General features: G+C 43.1%; 1 protein-coding gene across 6 annotated transcripts in view; it reads right to left on the bottom strand.

Moving 5' to 3' along the window:
• LOC149313534 (protein jagged-1) overlaps window positions 1-19,952 on the bottom strand; it is a 56,746-nt gene extending 36,794 nt beyond the window's left edge. For 4 of the 6 annotated variants that reach the window (XM_089519259.1, XM_089519260.1, XM_089519261.1 and 1 more), the window contains exons 1-3: window positions 19,411-19,952; window positions 18,059-18,364; window positions 3,571-3,622 (exon numbers count right to left, since the gene is read on the bottom strand). In XM_089519259.1, coding sequence (XP_089375385.1) covers window positions 3,571-3,622; window positions 18,059-18,364; window positions 19,411-19,779 — 727 coding nt within the window. In that variant the 5' untranslated portion in view covers window positions 19,780-19,952. Of the gene's footprint in view, window positions 1-3,570; window positions 3,623-6,062; window positions 6,126-6,200; window positions 6,247-18,058; window positions 18,365-19,410 lie in introns of those variants that run through there. The other 2 variants (XM_089519263.1, XM_089519264.1) reach the window with 2 other exon arrangements.
• Window positions 19,953-21,543: the final 1,591 nt, after the last annotated feature.

Genomic DNA, 21,543 nt, shown 5'->3' with positions numbered 1-21,543 from the left:
CAAACTAAGGAAATGAGGAAGTATTCACTGGATGGGTAATCAGTGTGATCAAATTAAAATATACAACACTGAATCTATTGCAAGTTTAATCATGAACATGTGCAAATCTACATCTGAACTTGGTCAAACATGTTTTTCAGGGGGAAAATGCATTTTAACATTTTGTTGGAAGACAGCTTTACTTCCAGAATGTTAGAACAAATAAAGGATTCATTGTGAAGTCTTGGAAATTCAGTTTCATGAAATAAAGATGAGATCTATTCAAAGGAGAGATAGTACAGACTCTGAATGAAAAGAACTGGGATTCTCCAGCAAACAAGAGCTTCTTTCAAATGCAGGCATTTCCCAATACAGCCAATTGAACAACACCTGTAAAAGATTTTCCTAGCTTTCATATATTGTTCAGAAAGGGGCCGACATAAGCATCTGTGCCCACATATGAGCCTCATCAGTGCATGAAAAGTATACTTGGTTGGAATCTTCCTGGACCTTATGCAACAATATTGTGACAAGAATCTTAAGGCTGAAGAGAATTTTAATGGAAAAATTGACAACAAGATAAAAAGTTCACCTTATGGGGTCCACTTGGGATACACCATCCAGAAAGCTCTCCATAGAGGAGAATCTTTCACAGTGAATTGGCAATAGAAAAATCAAGACTTCATAGATGGAAATGACAGGCACAAGGACATCACAATGAATAGACACTGTTCCTGGTTCTCAAGACACAGTGTGCCCTTTTTATTTTATTCACTTAACAAGGTATACAGTGATGCTTTCCTAAGGCTTCAGATAACTGTGTGGACCACAGTGGTTAAAGCATAGGCATTTGAATAGCCTTCCTCAAACTGCTGCTCTCCAAATTTCGGACTACAGCCCTTGGGAATGATGAAGGTTGTAGTTCCAAATGTTGGGAAGGTGCCTGACTAGGGAAGGTTGTGCTAGAGACTTCCCATTCCTTTTATTTTATCTCTGTTATGAATTCATAGGGTGGCCATGGGGAAGACACTACCACCCACCCGCTGACTCCAATAATATGGGATTAATAGCAATACTGGTCTTATAAGGCTCTTTTAAAGGTCAAGGGCAAAGACTCAAAGCAGTTCATACACATCAGGAAAACTGCTCTGTTAAATGTAAGTATTTATACAATTTTGGCCAAACCACATTGATTTCATCTACCTTCAGTTACAGAGCCTGCTATAAACAGCAACCTAAAAAAAGTTAGACATTTTTATCTTTGAAAGCTGGAGGTGGGGGTGTCTGGAGAAAGCACTTCAATCCAACTCAGTGTAAACAATTCTGACATATACACCATTTAACATTTAAGGCTTTAAAAGAAGGAGGGCAGAAAAAAGGAGCAGCAGCACAGCAAACCTCAGAAAGCCATTTACTTTTGTATTCAAGCCAAGATGCAACACTCACAGCAAGCCTCAAACACACTGTGGAAGTTTCAACATTAGAAAGAGGGTCTCCAAGGTTCCTCTTCCCCATGAATTCTTGACTTCTGAAAAATAAGGGAGGCTGCAGATGCTGCTAAGGTCGCCTCTACAGGGGGGAAAAAACCATCCCCTTCTTCCCACCACTGAACTGCCAAGTTTTGAGAGCAGTCTGACAACACCTCTCCACACAATCATTTCCACCACAAATGGCACCCACTGCCACTCATTGTGGGATTTACCCAGTTTTCCTTACTGCAGCATGAAGCTTTGGAATCAGCCACTGGGATATCCATAAAGTGCAACAGGACAACTGTATGGTCAGGAATCCAGGAGGGTTCATGTGCAGGAGCTTTTCATCAACCTGGTGCTTTCCAGATGGGAGTTGTAGTCCAACTCATTTGGAAGAGGGCACAAGGTTTTAAAAGAGCTGATGCAAAGGAAGGGCGAATGACATCTGTGTAAAGTGGAAACTATACATTTCAACGGGGGAAAATAGAAAGATTTTTGTGGGACAATGTCTCCTGAGCATACAAAAAATAAAGAGAACTTATACATTTTCAGTGCATTTTTGAGAAGCAGCACCCACTGGGACTCATGTGGACTTGTTGGACTGCAACTCCCAGTAGCCTTCGTTAACACAGTCAAAGATGAGGAACACAGGATGGCTTGCACTTAGTTCACCACAGTTACTCTCTTGTGGGAACACTTCAAATGACATGTGTGACTTCATTGCTTGTGGAGATGAAGTTCTCTGAGAAACAGAAGGGTGGGTAAAAACTGAGATTCCAGATGATCTGTAGAAATGACTGTAGTGGAGCCACAGTAGCTGTATGTCAAACTTCTTCTAGGTGGCCTCTATGGAATATAGATAGCTTTAATGTTCCTCAGCAGGGTTACAGCAAGCTAATTTGTGAAAAGATGACAGACAGTGCCAATTATTTCACTACTTAAAGTTAAGTCTTAAGATCAGAGTCATCCATGGGTGGGAGGCCCACCATCCACAGCCTTGAGAACCTTCAGCTGAAACATTGGGGAGAGAGAAAGGAGCTTCCCGCATCCTTCTCTCATAATGCTAAAACCCATAGTACTAAAACTCAGGGCTATTCATTCAAACTGAATGCTGGGAGAATCAGGACAAAGAAGAGGAAGGCATGTTGCTCAAAGAAACTCACTGCCAGAAGATGAAGTAATGGCTGCCAACTTGGACAACTGTAAAACAGGGATGGGAAAATTTTGTGAGGATGGTGTTATATGGACACTAGTTGGGAGGGATACATGTTCCCTCCAATACCAGAGGTAGTATGCCCCTGGATCTCAGTTGCTGGGGAGGAAGCTGCTGTAGGACCCTGTGGGCTACCCATGAGGCAACTGGGTTGGCCACTGTGAGAAAAAGGAATCTGGACTCAATCCAAGCATGGCTTTTTGTGTAGTTTTAATAAGACATTCCCTTTCCTTCCTGGATCTCTTTCGTGGGATAAAAACCCTTCTTTTCCTAGATTTCCACCACATGGTTTTCCTGAGGGCAGCCTCGGGTCCACATTCCCCTACCTTTGGCTTCAATCTATATCACTTCTCTTTAGGTGAGCCTAGGCTTGGACAGTAGCCCCCTGCCCTGATGAGGCTCCTTTTAAGTAGGGTTTGCCATGAAATTCTGGGAAGGAATTGTCTGTATGAAAGTAAGGCCAAGAGAGGTATGTTCTACCCACATCATTCTCCCTTTTGCCACCAAGGGCCTGGTATATGGTGTTCTGATCCAAAACCCCCACAGAGGCACATTTTTTTTTCTCTAAGAAGTGTGCTTCTCAGAAAAAGTCTGTTTTTTTTTTTAAAAAAAATCACTACTGAGGCTGTCATACTTCAGATGCATCATGAGAAGGCAGGACTCATAGGAAAAAACAATAATGGTGGAGGGAAGTAGAAGGAGAGGGAGGCCACATGCTAGATGGATGGACGCTGTTAGGGAGGCCATAAGTACGACTTAGCAGGAACTAAGTAAACAGTGGAGGATGCACAACCTTGGAGATGTCTCATCCACGGTGTTGCCATGGAATCGACTCAAGGGCAGTTGACAACAATAAACTTGCTTTTAAGTAATTTTAAGAAATAAATTAAAACAGGTCATACTTACTAGCACTGTCGTTGCTGTAATCCCAGGCCTCAACAAGCAAAGTGTAGGATCTCTGCAAGACAGTAACAAGTTATCCGTTAGCATTTTTTAAAAAAAAATATGGTAATGACAAGAAACTTGGTTAGAGTTACCACCTTAATTTCTGACATGCAAATTTTATGAAGGCACACCATGCATCTTCTTTAAAATTGTTGCTGCTTTAAAACATAAATAGGCAATAGATTATAGCCGAGACAAATGTGATCCTCTTGCAGCTGCTTAAGCTACCTTATCCAGTCTGACTAAGCTACCTTATCCAGTCTGACTGAGCAATTTAAGGTGAAAGGTCTCTTATCTTTGTCATCACTAATGCATCTTACATACTTAACCAGGAAGTTCAACATCGACTGTTTGATGCCATACATAAGAAGGTGTTTATGTTGTTGTTGTTGTTCAAGTTAAACACATTGCAAAGAGAACAAAGTGGTCCAGGAGTGAGTGTATGTGTGATTAATATTTTGCACAACATAGAAATATTTCTCATTGAGAAAGCCTAGCAAGGTTGATAGGATTGTACTGGCAAGGTTCAGAATCATAATCTCTGGAGACTCAGGTTTTCAGCACCCCTTTGAACACTTTGTCTGCGCACAGGCATAGCAGCTCCCACAAGTATCAGATAACAAAAGGAAAGAAGGGATGAATTTGCAAAGGGAAGGGGTGTGGAAGAGCGAGAGAAATGCATAAAGGTTTTAAAGGAAAAAAGGAACTCATTACTCCCCCCTCGCCATGCAAATCTCAAACATACTTGTAAGAGGAAAGAAATGAAGGAACTAGTGGTTACTGCATGCTTAAGAGACCAATAAGCTGTGCAATTAAGGGATCCTAAATTTCACTAATCATTGCAATGCACAAGCCAAATGGATTCAGGCTGGAAGGATGCCAGCTACTCTAGCAGAACCACCTTCTCTTTAACCTTGAAAAGGGTATTAAATAAATAAAGAAATGATCATGGACAAATCTCACCTTCTTCATATATACAACCTGCTCCTAATATATTTCAGCACTACAATTCTCCAAAAAAGAAACTGATCTACTTCAGGGTGTTTTATTTAAGAGAGACAGTTGCATGCAGTGGATGGACTGGGAGCTGAGCAAGTTGAGTTCAAAGCCCAACTGAGCCATGAGCTGTAATAGCTGACCTTGAGCCAATCTTGTCTAATCAACCTCACAGGGTTGTTATGAAAACATAAAGGAAAGGAAGACAGGCATGTATCCCCACTTCAGGAATAGCATGTTATAAATGTAACTGGTAAATCAGTAATAAAAATGTGAAAGCAGTGGAAAGCATCCACACACACCTCCTCCACAGAATAGTTCAAGGAATACTATACCAAGCCTATTGTTGAATGCTACAAGTCGCTACACCTTCTAACCCTTATGTAGAATGCCAAGTCAACCCAGACTTGCACAGGGAATATAACCAGCAAATCAGCATACTTCAGTCTTTTTCTCTGCCCCCACCCCCACCCTCAATTCATTGAGACTAGCTGCCTGGAGTGATCTTGCCAAAACAAAAAGACAAAGGCACAGACGGCCATTCATTGTGAAAGCCCTAAAGTCCTGCAAACCTTAAATGAATGTTTTTGTGGCTGAAAAGTTCAAAATCTTTACAAGATCATGAGGAACAGAAATTTGGGTAAACATACACAGACACACACAGCACAATTCTGATCTCAGTCATCTCACAAGTCTGCATATTAACAGCCTGCCAAATATTGCAGTGACCAGTGGTAAGTGGTTAGGTCAGCGTAGCTCTGTGGGAGGAGTGAAATCACATTCAAGACTCCGAATGTAGGCAACAAAAAAGAAAGGTGTGACTCAAAAGATTTAAATTTGCCTTACGCCTAATAACACTGTTAGCACTGGCTATCAATCCATTTCCAAGGGTGGCAGAAGGGATTGAAGCATTACCAGAAACAAACAGCTTTCCTGAAAGAAAAGTAAACAACTGCAAGGTGTAGGCATAAGGCTGCTTGGAAAAAGAAAAAGAGAAAGAAGTCAAAAGCAAATTCATTTCTCACGACTTCGCTCAGCATGCAGCCTCTGAATAAGAAAAAGTGTCGAGTTTTTTTTTTTAAATAGACAGTGTTGGACTGCTGCCTAAATATGTTTCATATTGAAAGCAGACAAGGATTCCATTTCGTTCACTGATAACTGTGGGAAAATGCTTTGAAAAGTAAGCAACGTTGGGCAAGCAGAGACTTGCACCCCACCTTGCGATGAGTGGCCAAACCTTTATTATTATTATTACAGCATACATATTTCCTTACCGCCATCTCACAGGCCTTCTCTGTGGGTCTCAGATACACATGTATATTTAAAACAACAACAACAATAACAAAACACTCTCTGTTCATATCATCCCCACTTGAGAACGCACACACACTGAAAACACACGATGCCAGAGCCAAAACGTAAATATACATTCCTGCTTAACTTGTAAGCAGTTCTACCTGTCAAGGCACCCTTCCGCCTTGGATTAATTGCAGCAACACTCAAGTCTATGTCAATCCAGAAAGCCACAACATGTTGGAGCAAGCTGGAAGCCTACCGCACAAAAACAAAGAGTCAATTATGGTCACTCATGTTACCTCCAGTTAAGAGGATGTTTTCACTGTAGGCTTGCATAATCGTCTCAGCAGCAGCAGAAGATGATAATTCTGTTTTAACACACAGCAACAATCCTGGATCCTTAGGAGCATTGTTTACTAGCACACCCCACCCCAGGGGAAAAGGAAAACGGGAAGAAGAAAAAAAAACACAACAGTCTTTACTCCAAGTGCTACTGTAACTACACACCTGTGTGACCACGTTCCAACACTGTAGAGATCTGCCCTCGCATGTTTGGTTTATTTGTTTAAACAAATAAACATCTGAGAACTCAAGCAAAGCCACTTTCTCCAGAATGGTTATTTCAACTAATCCCGTTTTTGTCTTGCAGTGAGAGTGTCTCTCATCAGCAATCTCAAAACTGGTTTGACAATCTTTAATTGCAGCCCAAATTTAAGAGGTCTGTGTCAACTTAACTGGCCTAGGGAAAGTTCTCTCTGAGCAATCCTTTCCAGTTGTAAAAAAGGGACACTCAACCTCCAGTCCAATCAAAGCCTTTGCGTTGTCTGTTCTATCCCAAGTTATTAGGAACTGGGAAATCTCTTCCTACACCCAAGCTCTTACTTTTCTGCTTTAAAAGCCCTACACCACCAAGATGTTAGAGGGTTAAGAGGTGTGCATCAATCCCCGCTCTATACAGATCAACAATTAAGATAGCCAAGGAATGCATGCACACAGCACAGAGGCTTAATTTTTCCCATGCCATGTCTGACCTTTGCACATCTTTGAATGAATACACCAGTCAGACACAAGAATTCCACATCTTGAATCTTAGTCCATCAAACCAAGGTACTAGGCAACAAGTCAGCAATAAGCTATGGGGGTTGCAAGATAGACGGAGAGAAAGTCACCCCCAATTTACTGTTGCAACTCTAACCTTGACCAGAAGGCTAGGGCTCCATACAAGCTTGTCATTTAGGTATGGGAACGGAGGGACTACTCTGAGCCAAAAATACATGTGCCCCACATCAAAAATTAGGGTAGAGAATGATATAAGGTTAACACATGCTACCACCCTGATTGGCTAGGTCTTACTGTGGCCATCAACTTGTTGTCTGGGAAGCACCAGCTCAGGCTGCAGATAGAGACATGTGTGGTTTCAATGGCTAACCATATCACTCACAAAGAGTATTAGCTGGGAGAACACAAGATATGATTTTGATGTCTGACATCTTGCTTCTGGTATAGAAGACTCTTCCATGACAGGAGACCACAAGTACAGCTTGAACTGGTTGAGCCCAAGCACAAGGAGAACTAGACCTGCAATTGGCACCATGTTAACTGGTAAAGATGGCTGACAAAATCAACAAAACCATTGTCCACTACTTTTTTAGCAAGTATTTCCTGGATCAAGAAGCATCTGCTTCCCAATAAACTGTCCTGCCCCTGAGAATAAGATGTGATGGATAAAGCATCATACTATTCTTGCAGCACCATTTAATTCCCGTTCACTCCCCACCACATACACCAGAAACACAAGCCAACAATCTCAAAGCTATCCAACTGCAGCCCCTCACCCAAAATGTCTCTTGAGCACCCAAGAGGGCCCACCACTGCTCTTTCCAGCAGTGTCATGCGATGGAGGTAAAATGCCACCTGCTTTCATTGGCTTAAAAGGGGTCCTTTCTAAGGTAAATTAAAGTCATCATGCAGTGCTGCCACAGTCAGGATATGATGTTCCCAAAGTTAGGGGTGACAATGCAAAAACCATCCCAGTAGCAGCAGAGTCAAGGCTAAAGAAGTAGAAACAGAGTGAAAAGCCAGTGAGTTCCTTACTCCTAGCAGACGACTGGAGTGGCAACACATGTTTTTAAATTGGTGCAATCCTTCAACCCCTGCAAAAATTCTATATGGGTTTTCTGAAACACCGATTATCAACCCCCCCCATTTCCAGCAACTACTACACATTCTCAAGCATGGAGGAACTTTTAAGTGTGGGGGTGATCAGATGGTGTAGTGACAAGGGTGGTTAAGTTATAGCTCTGCAGATGTTGGACTACAATTCCGATGGTTCCTCAACAATGGTTAAGCTGGTGAGGGCTGAACAAAGTGGTAGTCTAGCAACATCAGGAACTACCCACCCTGGCCTAAGATTTGAAACATCTGCATGGATATAGATAAGATACAGTTTCTAAAAGTGTTTGAGAAAACTGTCCACATGTCCAAAATAGATATCTCCAAAAAGCTGTCATTGGCCACCTCACTGAAGCCAAGTCAAACCAAGTTGTGCTGTGACCCATTTTAGGCAGGGAAAAACACATGAGCTAACTCAGAAATAATTCAAGAGCATGAGAACTGTTACTGACATTCACTGAAAACAGTTCTAATGCTCCCCCCCCCCCAAATATCTGAAACTAAACTTTCCTTTCAAGTCAAGTCATCGTATGGAAACACATTCCCCCTTTCTATAACTGGTGCATACCTTTGTGGCCCTGACTGCATTTCATGAGCCTGGGAAAAGCAAGGACTTGAATCCGAGTCTGGCTGTGGTTCTTGTTCCCACGCACCTCACCCTTGTTTTGTGTCCCCCCTCCAACAGCCATAATGGCTTACTGTAACTCAGATTCTTATCTGAAGGTCCCGGGTTCAAGTCTGGCCCATGTTGAGTGATACAATGTGAAGATGTGGCAGAGCCTGATTTTCTAGCTCTTTGAAAGATTGTCTCACCCACAAACCAGGCTTGCCAATGCCTGGCTCCAAGTTTTTACAAAGTACTTTTTCTTAAAGGCAACATCTCAGTAGAATACTGGCAAATCTTTCCCACCATTCAGGCTTATTAAAATAGTATAAGAGAAGACCCTTTCCTATGTAAGAGCTTTCCATCCCAATTTTGTGCCTTGTGTGTATGCAAGTGACACAGGTATACTTATGACAACCCTATGAATTTCACAAAGTTTTCTTAAGCAAAGAATACTCGAAGATAGTTTGCCATTGCCTTTTTCTGAAGTGCAGACTATACTGTATCACTAGATATTCCTTGACATTCTCCCATCCAAGTACTAACCAGATCTGATTCTGCTTAGCTTCCAAACTCAGACAAGAATCTTCCCTGTTTTTTAAAAGATGTATAGTCTAGAACAGAACTTTGGAAAAGTTGCCTGTTTGGACCATGGCTCCCAGAATGCCTCAGCTAGCATAGGCAGTGGAACTGTAGTCCAAAAAAGAAACTTTTTCGAACTGTGAAGGAGTCTGGATTTGTTGGGAATCCAACAGTTGGGTAGCTGGAAATGGGTAAGACAGTAACAACATAACTGGGGTAAGAAAACAAGAGAGATCTACTGTTTGCTGTGGTGGTGGACAGAGACAAACTATATTGTCTTGATGAAATAGGTACAGTAGAAAAGAGTTCAGTAGAAGACTACATTAGAAAAGACGACAAGAAGTCTCAAACCCCATATCCTTGGAGAAGGAAATATGGTCATTATTTGCCAATATGCTCCTGCTGCATAAAAACTCCTATACTTTCTCAGGCTTCACAAAGTAAAGTATGGCAACTTCTTCTTCCTCCTTTAACTCATTACACCACAACAAATATGTGGGATGTGTTCATATTTCCAATGGCATTTTATGGACAAAGAGTGGACTGGCTTACTCCACATCCACCCTGCTTTGGTGGATGAAAGGTATAGATTGGGCAAATGCCATGGGACAAGATTTTCCCTCAAAGGCCTCCTCCGGGGAGGACGCCCTGTATGCACACACTGCTATCTCACAGGGAGGAGAGAAACAGCAGTGCTAGGTGCAAAAATCAGTTAATTGACAAGTACAGCAGAGAGTGCCAATGTTGACTTTGCACATGTTTCTGGCAAGACAAAAGAAGCCAGGGGTGAACCACAACCAGTCAAACCCAGCCCTCAAGAGCTACACAACAGTACTGAGAGAGGTTCAAGCAGAGCTCCTTCTCACCCTCCCTGTCTTAACTGGCAGTGCCATTACTTGCTTGAGGCAGAAGAGCAAGTCAGTGAAGCAGAACTTGTTAGGCCAGTGCCCCATGTCAACTCCTTCAACATCACTAAAGAAGATCAGCATCACTAAAGAAAAAGGTACCACACACCTTTTGCCCTCCTCCTCCAAAATCGACAAGGCTGTGAAAAGTCCCTGTGGAAATCTGGGTGCAGGGCAGCGTGAGCATTGGTTTAACAGCTTCTCAGCCAACAACATCCTTATGAATTCAAGAGTTTTGTTGGATCAGACCAAAGGCCTGTCCAGTCCAGTATACTATTCCCACAGTGACCATCAAAGCAGAACAGCCTGGGTTAAGAGTGGCTCTCCCTTAGTATTGCCTGGAGTAGCCCCAGCCATATTTGAAAACAAAGAATGTGGTAACAATCTTGGTTAAGACATGATGCCACTGGCAATCCTCCAGACTCCTCAGTTCTCGAAGACAAGAACAGAAACAAACACATTTACAAACACGTACACTATTGAACATTCTGTGCTTTTTGTTGTTGCTGCTGTGAGTTCACATTAGAGGCTATGAGCATAGAGAACCTGGGGTTGTGTATGGAAACAATGACACCAATACCTCTACTGGTCACTACAGGAAGCAAAGAGATTAGTTATGGGGAAAACAAAAATCTTACAGGATTTGTGCCACATTGTTGTTCCTTCAAATCAGTTAAGTGAATGTGCCTTGCCCTTCAGTGCATTAAGGAGCAAAGATCCTGTTCACTGTTAAAATGAGTGCACAATGAAATCAAAGAGCACAACTTCCCTCTCTTCCCTTGCAGGGCAGCTCAGGAAAAAGAGAGCCTGAGAGAGGACATCACTTACTCCTTCTGAGTATGTGTGTATGCTTCCCTCTAATAAACCAAGCTGATCACTGTTCTGGCAAGCCTGATGGAATAATGACTATCCTGTGAATACATGATGTGCTGAAGTTGCCATTGTGTGGAGCAAGTCCATGGTTTGTCTGGGAGCCAAACTATGCTGAGTCTACTGCTGCTTCCTGTTGCTTGCCCCCTATGAGCATTATTTTTGGATAGGCCCCATTATGTCCTGTAATCCTCCCTGCCGTCAGTATGGCCACACTATTGTTATTGGTTAATATTAGCCATCAGTGCCTCCGTCTGGGTGGCCGGACTAGAATTATTCTAATGACCAAACTGGAAAACTTTAAACAAAAGGAAGTTTGGCACTTTTTAAAAAAGGAGGAACTGTGGCACCTCATTTCATTAGACTTTTGCCTCTCTAAATAGGTCTCAGCTGCAGCAGGCTCAGTAACCTTTACAAACCAAAAAGCCTTATCTGGTTACAAGTTTGTCTTTTCCCATCCTCCTTATGACCAAAAGGAAATACAGAAAGCTGGCCAGGATGTCAGTGGTCAGTTTAAAACCCTCAGCACCAAGAAGATTACACTATTCTCAGCATTTAGCCTTTCTAACTGTTTAAAGCATTGCTTTGATAATTAAATGCACCAGTTAAAGCAGGGTGACAAGGTTAATGGACAGAATACCTAGTAGCCAGCCAAGCAAAAAGTCAGGTTTGCACCCAGTAAGACTTTTTTTTAAAAGGTTTCCCCATACCCATTCAGTGTTAAGAAAAATCAGAAAACATTAGTAAGGGACTCATGGTACAATTTATTGGAATCCCTTTAACCATTTCAGGGCATACTGGGCCATTATGAACATAATATTATATACAGCACTTCTTAAACTAGGCATATATCCACTTCCATCCTTCCAAATACATTGGAAAACTGCTGAGTCCACCAATTCAACTGTCAAGAAGTTTTCAACTCACAGTAAAGTCCTTAATGTCAGAAGCACTATTTTACTTTCCAATATCAGCATGGTGAAATGTTATATGGGCTATGGAACAAAGCAGTACCTCTCAAAACACAAGTTTTCTTTATTTCTGCAGAGGCTGTTCATTGACTTAACCCTCGATAAAAGTTGAGAGTGGTTTAGTCCCACCCAAAAGAAATGCTCACCTGAATTTTATTCCCTAATTGTGTATAGATGAAATCTCAGCCTTTACTTATTCTCTAATTATGAACCATCAAAGATAACCAACAAGACTAGAAGAAGAAGAAAAAAATCACTACTACTACTATTCAGGTTTTGGCCCCAAACACAATCCTATGTAGAATACATTCTAAGAAAGTCTACAAGTGAGTAATTCCCATTAAACACAGTAGCACTTCTTTCCAATGAAGCCTTGACAGAACTTGGCAGTTAGGTCCTTTGATTTCACTGAACCACAACCGGGGAAAGGGGGGGGGGGGGGGGACAACAGCACCAGCTCCATTTCAAGCTAGTATCACAGTCAGATGACAAAAGTATATGCACTTTGGATTACTGGCCTCACCCAATGAACTGCAACCCAACACTGGGAAACTTGGTTACTTTTCAAACACTTAATGCAAACAATTATCTACTCCAGTGTGGTTTCTCTCTCATTAAAAATACCATTAGTATTTTCACATTGCACAACCTTTCCCACAATGTCCTCGGTTCTTTTCCCAAAGGCGGGCTTTCACGACACCATTAATTCTATGCTTGGTGCCACAAATTTTACTCTCAGAAGTTAATTTGAGTAACCAATCTTGCAAAGTCCGAATGGGAGAGCATTCACAGGCTGAAGGATAATCTGATAGCACCCACCCACCCACCCCCTGCCTTCCTGGGGTCAGAGACCCTTCGATAGATCAGACAAAAGGGTTTTCTTTTTTGGAAAGGCTGCTTCCAAATGAAAGCCTAGCATAACTCAGCAAGATTTTGGTTTTCCTCCAAAGCAGATCCTAGAACAAAATAAGTCTTAGCAACAAATCCCTTGGGAGAATCTTATGGAAAAGGAACATAACTAGTTAAGCAGTGGGCTGTTCTTAGGCTCTCTTACCCCAAGGGTGTACAAACACAGGAAATTTGAAACTTGTATTTTTATAATTTGCAGCAGAGCAATTGAGGCATTTTATCACTTCATTAGGCATCCAACAGGCTGATGCATTTAGCCCCTAAATTAGGGAGCCTTGCAATCTGCTATTGTAAACTCTTCAAGAAAAGAAAAGCCACCTCAAGGCTGAGTAACGCACTGGAAAAGCTGCCAACTTTGCTCACTGGGGGAAAAAACACCTCAAGACGCAAGCATCTCCTGCTCAGCATCATTTCATGAAGCAGTCTGAGTTCAGTGAAATAAGGCAGCTCACCCATTCCAGAGTGTCAAAGCAGATCATGGATTAATCTACGTGTATTGTGTGGCAGACAGTTTCAAGTAATAGGACACTGCTGTGTGAGTGGTAACAAATAAAATGAGGGATTCCTTCAAGTAGAGAACAAGAGTTTATGAAGGATTTTATGATGACATAGGCTGCATCCATATTGCAGAAATAAACTGGTTTGACACCACTTTTAACTGCCATGGCTCCATGCTATGGAATCCTAGGAACTGTAGGCTCCAGTGGTGTCAAACTGGATTATTTCTGCAGCACAGATGCTGCAACAGAGAATACCTGTCAGTTAAAGTGTTGGTCACGCTTACTAAGTGCACAACTGGATTTCCACTTGTACCATTTTAGTCTTTGTTGCTGCAGGTGCAGTCTTTTGGATGGCTCCTTTACTTCACTCAACCTCATCTGATGCCCTGTTTCTTAGCAACCTATTCAAACTTCCAAACTTTTAAAAGGAAATTTATGGCCCTCCATCTTTCAGCCATTACTCACAAGGGTTACATCAAAACCCAGACCAGGCAGTGGGAAGTTTTAATAACAAAAGTCCAAAGCCAAACCAAGTTCCCACTCCTATTTCTAAAACCAACAAAAGTTAACAAATTTTTATAGGTGGAGAAAGTGTAGGTTCTCCAGTTCTATTCTGTATTGGGATTTTTCTTTGTGGGTGAGGGTAAAGAGAAGGAGACAAAGAAGTGTATTTATCCAAGATGACTGAATTAAAACTATCTGAGGCTATATGGAAAAAAGCTTTTGGGGAAACAGATGCAAGGCATTTCTTAAAATGGGTTCATTCTAAATTATAGAAAGCCTCCTCCAAGATTACAGAAAGTGAAGTCATGGTAATTCTAACTTCAGTATGAATTGCTCCAATAGAAGAAGGGAACAGATCTTTATTCTCTGCTAGCTTCCAGAAACTTTTAAAGGACATCTCGTTTGCAAAGTGGAGACTACCCATAAAAAATGAAGGAACACAAGAATTTGTCTGGATGTCTCAGCAGCACCAAACCTTCTGAGCAACGACAGCTCAATTCAAAGTTCACAACTGTGTGAATTGTGTAGACAGATTCTCTTTCTAGCTAGACAGCCACACAGATGACTGGGACAATACCAACTACAAGTTGGCCCAAGTTCCTTGACAGCAGCCCTTGTTCAACAGAAAGAAGGTAGCAACAGAAGCAAGAGCTACATTACAAACACAGGTGTGGTCAGCCAAGAGATTTTCCCCAGTGGCTGGGAAGAAAAAAAACCTTGGAGTACTATAAAGCCCTGCAGAAAGTGTCTCAGGTCTGTCTCTGAAATGTTTGCCTTTATTTGAAGCAGATATTTTGTTGAAGGTGTGTTGTGCCAACTTAAAACCACGCATAGTATTTTGTTGTTGTTTTGTTCTCCCAGTCACCCATCACAGTGGTGTTAAATGATGTAGCTGAAAGTTTTAGGAGTGAATAAACAGGCAGCTGCTTAGAAACACACCTGGTGAAGCTACCTGGCCTGTCTAGGAGTTCAACACAGGACTGACTCATATCTTACTCACACAGGACACACACACACTTTCCACAAGGCTTTTTGTACATGCCATCCTGTACATCCCACTGTGTCCATCAGAGAGACAGAAGAGCCTCATGTTTCCTTTGTTCATCTCAAGGAAGAAGGGCATTGTGTGCTACAGCACCTGCCTGGTGGATCTCCCTCCACATTAACCTCAGGCAAGCAACTACAGTGGTTTGAATGTTGAACTAAGACTCAGGGAGATCAGGGTTCAAATCCCTGCTCAGCCATGGAAATGCACTGGGTAACCTTGGGCAAGTCTACTCTGTCACCCCAAGAGGAAAGAAATTGCAAACTTCCTCTGAATAAATTGTGCCAAGAAAAACCTATGAAAGGGTCAACACACGCCAGATATGACTTGAAGGCACACAAGGACAACAAACCACATACAGTGCTGATTTGTGTATGCTAGTTTAAGGTCTATTTGCTTTGCTTTGCTTTTTTAACTAGAATGATACATTGTCTTTTGGATTATGTTTGACAAAATGTACATTGCTTTATTATGGTACAAGGTATACTAATTAAAAAAAAACCTGGCAAACTGATGCTAATGTCCCCCCCCCCAGGGGGACAAGAAGGAGGGAGAAAAGAAGAAAATTAGATATTGAATTATTATTTTGAAGGGACAGCTGCAACTCAGTTTTACAATGATGCAATCCTAAGCAAGCCCTACTGGATTTAAGTGAGGTGTGCACTCAAGTTCAGGCACCAGTTCTGTCCCCACCTATTTAAGGCCTGTTACAGACTGCCAAAATAAAGCTGCTTTGGGTCTTTGGAGGTATGCTGTTTAAGTGATGCATGCATCCTAAGAATCCAAAAGCTGCACCAAAACTGCACTCCAGTGCTTAGGAATGGAGTGTGACTTTGGCGCAACCTCCAGACTCTTAGGACTCATGCATCATTTAAATAGCATATCTCCAAAGAGACCCGAAGCAGCTTTATTTTGGCAGTCTGTAACAGGCCTATGAATAAGTTACAATTAACTCAGTGGGATTTACTTTCATGTATACCTACAGAGAGCCAGCATGGTGTAGTGGTTTGAGTGTTGCATGGGAAACTAGGATTTGAATCCTGGTTTGGCCATGGAATCCTACTGGGTGATCTTGGGTAAGTCACACTCTCTCGGCCTCAGAGAATGGCAACCCCCTCTGAAGAAACATGAAAGAAAAACCTATGATAGGTTTGCCTTTGGTGTGAAACAACTTGAAGGTACACAAAAGACCTACAGAGGATTGTACTGCAAAGTGTGCAAACATAGGAGTGCAGCAATACTCAAGTGATTTCAAGGGAACCTCTCAAAGCCTGCTTGTCATCACAGAAACACAAATCAGTTTGGACTATGTAAGAATAATCAGATTCCTGATAGACAAGAAAGATTTATGTGCCAAGACGTTGCCCCTCAAAGAAGTGGGGAAAACAGGGGAGAGACTGAATCCTTTAACAGAGATATGACAGACGCTGGCAGTACTTCAAATACCACTCATTTTCCTCCAAAAACATTTTAAAATATGCCTTTGATAGTGTATTTGATAACACTTTTATCTCTTTTCATGCAACCCTGAACCACAAGGCTTCCAGAGAATACAGAGAATACTTTTGTGGAATCCACAATTGAACTCTGCAATGCTGTCTCCTGAAATGCATGCACTTGGTTTCACCCTTTTAAAAAAAGAGGCAGCCACCCCCCCCCCAAAAAAAAAACACCATAGAAGTGACAAGGAGCTGACATTCGCTACACAGGCAGATAGGAGGCAGTAGGAGAGCACATGGCTTAGCATTGGTGCTTCTGCTTTGAACGAGAAAGAGAGCACACAAGAAAAGCGAGGTGGGACTTAGAAGTCCCTCCCATCAAATCCTTTCCACTTCAGTAACATGAGCCAATAAGAAAACGATGTCTTGTGTTTGGGTACAACAGTTGCATCTCCTCCCGAAGGCAACAAAGTGGGTAAGGAATACTGCTTTACCCTCAAAAAGAGAGAGCCATAAACACAGAATGTCCCATCTCTCAAGTTAGTTTGAAATAATCAGAAAATGCCCATCCTCACCACTAGGATCTGCAACTGCTCCACATCCTTCACAGGGATATCAGATAGCTTCCATATGTCTGGCTGGGATTCTGAAGGATGCTGTCCGTCTCCACAGCTGAAGAGACAACCCAACCCCGATATATTGTGGAACAACCCTCACGCCACTTTTGTTTCTACAGAAAAATGGCCCCAAATCCAAAAAATAAAGACAGGAACGTACAAATGTTAGAATGCATGAACCACTGTGAGGATGCATGAACTACTGGAAGACCCCCTCACACACAGTCCATGCTTCTCCAGAGCCTAATCTAAAGATCAACTATAGTAAGGATCAAGCCTTCCACAGTGCATGCCTATTTTCAGGCGTCCAGGGGTGCTACCTTAGCCAAAGCCAGAGAAATACAACCGTTCGTTCCAATTCTCTTGCAACCCTTAATGCTCATGTGGACAGTGGGTGGAACAGGAAAGCAACAAGGTGGAGAGCCAAGCCTCCTTTTCTGTCTTTATCTAGTTCCCAGGGACACTGCCGTGCCTCTAAAATGTGCAAACAAGATTCTCAGAGACCCTGGCATTGAGCGGCTCCTCGTGAGCGCTGGAAAGCACATGGAAATCCCATCAAGCATTGCCAAGACAGCTCCCTTAGCATTCTTCCCTTTTCTAGCAAGCATATTTTCACCCAGAGACCTCTAAGACACCCTTCCTCCTGGTCTTTCTTTCTTTCTTTCTTTCTTTTTTGCTTTGCTTTTTGCTCAGGGAATGAGAACTACTTAGGAAGAAAAATGAATAAAAATCAGATGACCCTGTGATTTTTTCATTCTAAAAGGGACTTGCAACCTGTTTCCACGGCAGACACACATGAAAATGGGCCCATCCCACTTCAGCTCCCTTGCTGCCATTCTTAAGCTAGAGATCAGCAGCCACCAGTCTCTAGCTGGCCAAAGTTTGTGCACTCCCCAGTCTTGCCAAATCCATGCTCTCTGGGGCTGGACAGAGAGAAGTCAAACACTGGACAGCCGGCTTATGCCATGGGAAAGGCGCACACATGGGAAAGGCGCACACACACAGGGAGAGCAAGATGCCTCAGCATAGAGTCACTCACCGGCCAGGCAAAGCTGAAAGGGAGAACAATTCGGTTCCTTTCATTATTCCGACTGTATTTCAAATTGAAGATATTCCCACCGACGACTGGGGTAGATCCGGATCCAAAGCTGCAAGGGCCCCCAGAGGTAACCCGGGACTGATACTCCTTCAGGCAAACTTTGAAGTAAGTGTCACACTCGTCTCGGGTGCATTTGCGATCAGCTGGGTTCCTGGTCCCATCGCAGCAATTCCCATTTTGCAATTCGCCATTGACATTTTGCATGGACAGGATCTCAAACTCGAACTGGCCCGATGCTAGAGTCACCTGTTGGTTGGTTGGTTTTTAAAAAGCACCCCCCCCAAAAAAATGAGAAAGAAAGAGAAAAAGAGAGGAACAAAATGTTAGTACATGGTTTGTACAGAAGAAGAAGAAGAAGAAGAAAAAGAGGTACATGAGAACTGAAGACACACAAAATGTGATGGAAGATATTCCACGATTCCCAAAAGGTAAAAGGGGAAAACAAGAGAGAAAAAACCAGTTGCCCCCTCAAGAGGTAAAATTCAAAGACATGGCCATATTGAAGTCTGTAGAATCATTCTGTAGAAAGCTCCTGTAGCACCTCTGAGACAATATGTGTGAAAGAAACAAGTTGGCAGCAAGAGCTTCCCTAGGTTTCAGTCTCCTTCCTCAGATGCATATAATGCCTCAGATGCATAGGTTTTACAAGGGACTGGTATGCAGAGAGCTCTTGGAGTCCCTTTGGAAACTAACTGAAAGCAAGCAGTTGGCAGCAGGAGCTTCCCTGGGCTTCAGTCTCCTTCCCCAGATGCATATCATCATCCAAAGGTAATAATAGTCTGTAGAAACAGTATGCAGAGAGCTCTTGTAGCCCCTTTGGAGACTGAGTGAAAGAAAGAAGTTGCCAGCAGGAGCTTCCCTAGGCTTCATTCTCCTTCCTCAGATGCATATTATTATTATTATTATTATTATTATTATTATTATTATTATTATTATTCAAAGGTAATAACAGTCTGTAGAATCTGTATGTGGCGAGATCTTGGGGCCCCTAGGCTCCAGTCTCCTTCCTCAAATGCATATTATTATTATTATTATTACTCAAAGGCAATAACAGTCTGTAGAATCAGTCCGTGGAGAGATCTTGGAGCCCCTTTGCGCTGGGGCTTGAGCCTTGAACTCTGGAGAGCCGGGTTCGAATCCTGCCTCTGGCTGAGCAGACATCCCCACCTTGGGCAATGGAGTCACACTCTCTCAGCCTCAAGGGAGAAGCAATCTTGCCTAGAAAAACCCCTAGCCACAAAGGAGGGAAGGAGGGAAGGAAGGAAGGAAGGAAGGAGAGAGAGGGGACTTACCTGGAGTGTCCAAGCGAGGAGGAGGAGGAGGCTGAGGCTGGCGAGGGGCGTCGGGGGCGCCTGGGCGAGCTGCATCCCTGCCTTGCCTTGCCTCCAAGGGCTGCTTCTCCTTGCCTTGGGGCTTTGCAAGCGCTGCTCTTCCCTGCAGAGCAGAGCAGCCCAGCCTCCTTTTATTCGCCCTCTCTCCTCTCCTCTCCCTCCCCCTTTCTTTCCCTTTCCTTTCTCCCTTTTCTTTTGATTCTTCTTCTGCTGCTGCTGCTGCTGTTGCTGTTGGAGGAGGAGGAGGAGGTCTCCCTGGGCTGGGTGTCCCGCCTTCCTGGCCCTCCTGGGCACAAGGACCTGGCCCCTGCCCCAGCCCCCTTCCCACATAGACCCCCTGAGGAAGAAAGGGGAGAAACAATGGGGCACAAAAGACAGAGAGAGAGAGAGAAAAGAAGACTGAGGGGGAAGGAAGGCGAAGAGGGAGGGAAGGGAAGGGGAGAAAAGAAAAGAAAAGGAGGGAAAGAAAGGAAGGAAGAGAAAAAAAAAAGAGGCCAGAGAAGGAGGGAGACCCGGTCCCACTCCTGTGTGAGTCCCACTGAAGTGACTGCCTCTCAGCTGGCTCGCCCATGGCCAAGGGGAGGGGGAGGGAGGGGAAAGGGAGGGAGGGGCCTGCCCCCTTCGTTAATATTCATGAAGGAGGAGGGAGGGAGGCCCCGCCCCCTGGTCCCCAGAGGATTGGGAAAGAAGGGAGGGAGAGTAGGAAGAGAAGAGAGAGGGAGGGGGGCAGAAGGGGGCCAACCCTGAGGCCCCCTCCTTCCAGCTCAAAGCTAGAGCCAGGGCTGTAGGGAGCTCTTGGGGCACCTTTGGAGACTCACTCAGAGAAAGAAAGAAGGGGGCAGCAGGAGCTTGCCTAGGCCCCAGGCAACTTCTTCAGGTGCAGTTGGAGATGGAGCTTTAGAATAATAATAATAATAATAATAATAATAATAATAGAGAGAGAGTGAGAGAGAGAGAGCTCTTGGAGCACCTTGGAGCCTCACTGAAAGAAAGAAGGGGGCAGCAGAAGCTTTCCTAGACTATAATAATAATAATAATAATAATAATAATAATAATAATAATAATAGAGAGAGAGAGATAGACTCCATTCTACTTCCTCTCTATTTAAAAATGCACCTGAGGAAGTAGACTGAAGTCTAGGAAAGCCCCTACTGCCCCTTTCTTTCTTTCAGTGAGGCTCAAAGGTGCTCCAATAGCTGTCTCTTCTTATTATTATTCTTATTCTTCTTCTTATTATTATTATTATTACTATAAGTCTAGGAAAACTTCTGCTGCCCCTTTCTTTCACTGAGGCTCAAAGGTGCTCCAAGAGCATACACACACTCTCTCTCTGAATTATTTATTATTATTATTATTATTAAAGACTAGGAAAGCTCCTGTTGCCAACTTCTTTCTTTCAGTGAGTCTCCAAGGTGCCATAAGAGCTCTCTACAGACTGGTCTCAAAATGGGCAGCATTTTTAGGCATCCTCCTCCTTATTTCTTACCCTATCATGGGGTTTTCTTGGCAAGACTGGCCCAGAGGAGGTTTGCCCCTGCCTTCCCCTGAGGAGGCTGAGAGAGTGTGACTTGCCCAAGGGTCCCCTCAGTGGGATTCCATGGCCAAGCCGGGATTCGAACCCTGGGCTCCAGGGCCTTGGTAATAGGAGCCCTTGGCCACATGCTGGGGTACACAGAGGCAGGGGAAAGAGGGGTCTTGTGTCCTTGGATGCAATGGGGACAGGTCAGACAGTGTTTCTGGTCACCCTGCATGCTTCGAACAAAAAGTCCAAGGCAGGTGGAAAGAGGGTGACCAGAGGTCCTCCTTTTCCAGGGCATGCCCTACATTTCCAGCCTTCAGTCTTGAGCATTGTTAAAAAGCAGGGATTTACATTTATAGAATAATAATAATAATAAATTTATTTATATGCCGCCTTTCCAAAGGATCAAGTCGCTTTACAAAAACACATAAACAAATACGTAACGGGACTAAAATTTCACCCCCTTATCCTTTACTTTAACTAAATACCCACATCAAATACAGTTTAAAATAATAAACATTTAAAATAGATAAGTGTTTATTGCTTTTGGCCATGCCCTACATTTTTTTTCTAGC

This window comes from Sceloporus occidentalis, unplaced genomic scaffold (assembly GCF_023333645.1).
Source record: "Sceloporus occidentalis isolate IW3139 unplaced genomic scaffold, rSceOcc1.0.p SCAF_4, whole genome shotgun sequence".
In the NCBI taxonomy this organism is placed as follows: domain Eukaryota; kingdom Metazoa; phylum Chordata; class Lepidosauria; order Squamata; family Phrynosomatidae; genus Sceloporus; species Sceloporus occidentalis.
Note: the sequence above shows the minus strand (reverse complement) of the source record. Positions and strands in the feature narration are given on the sequence as shown.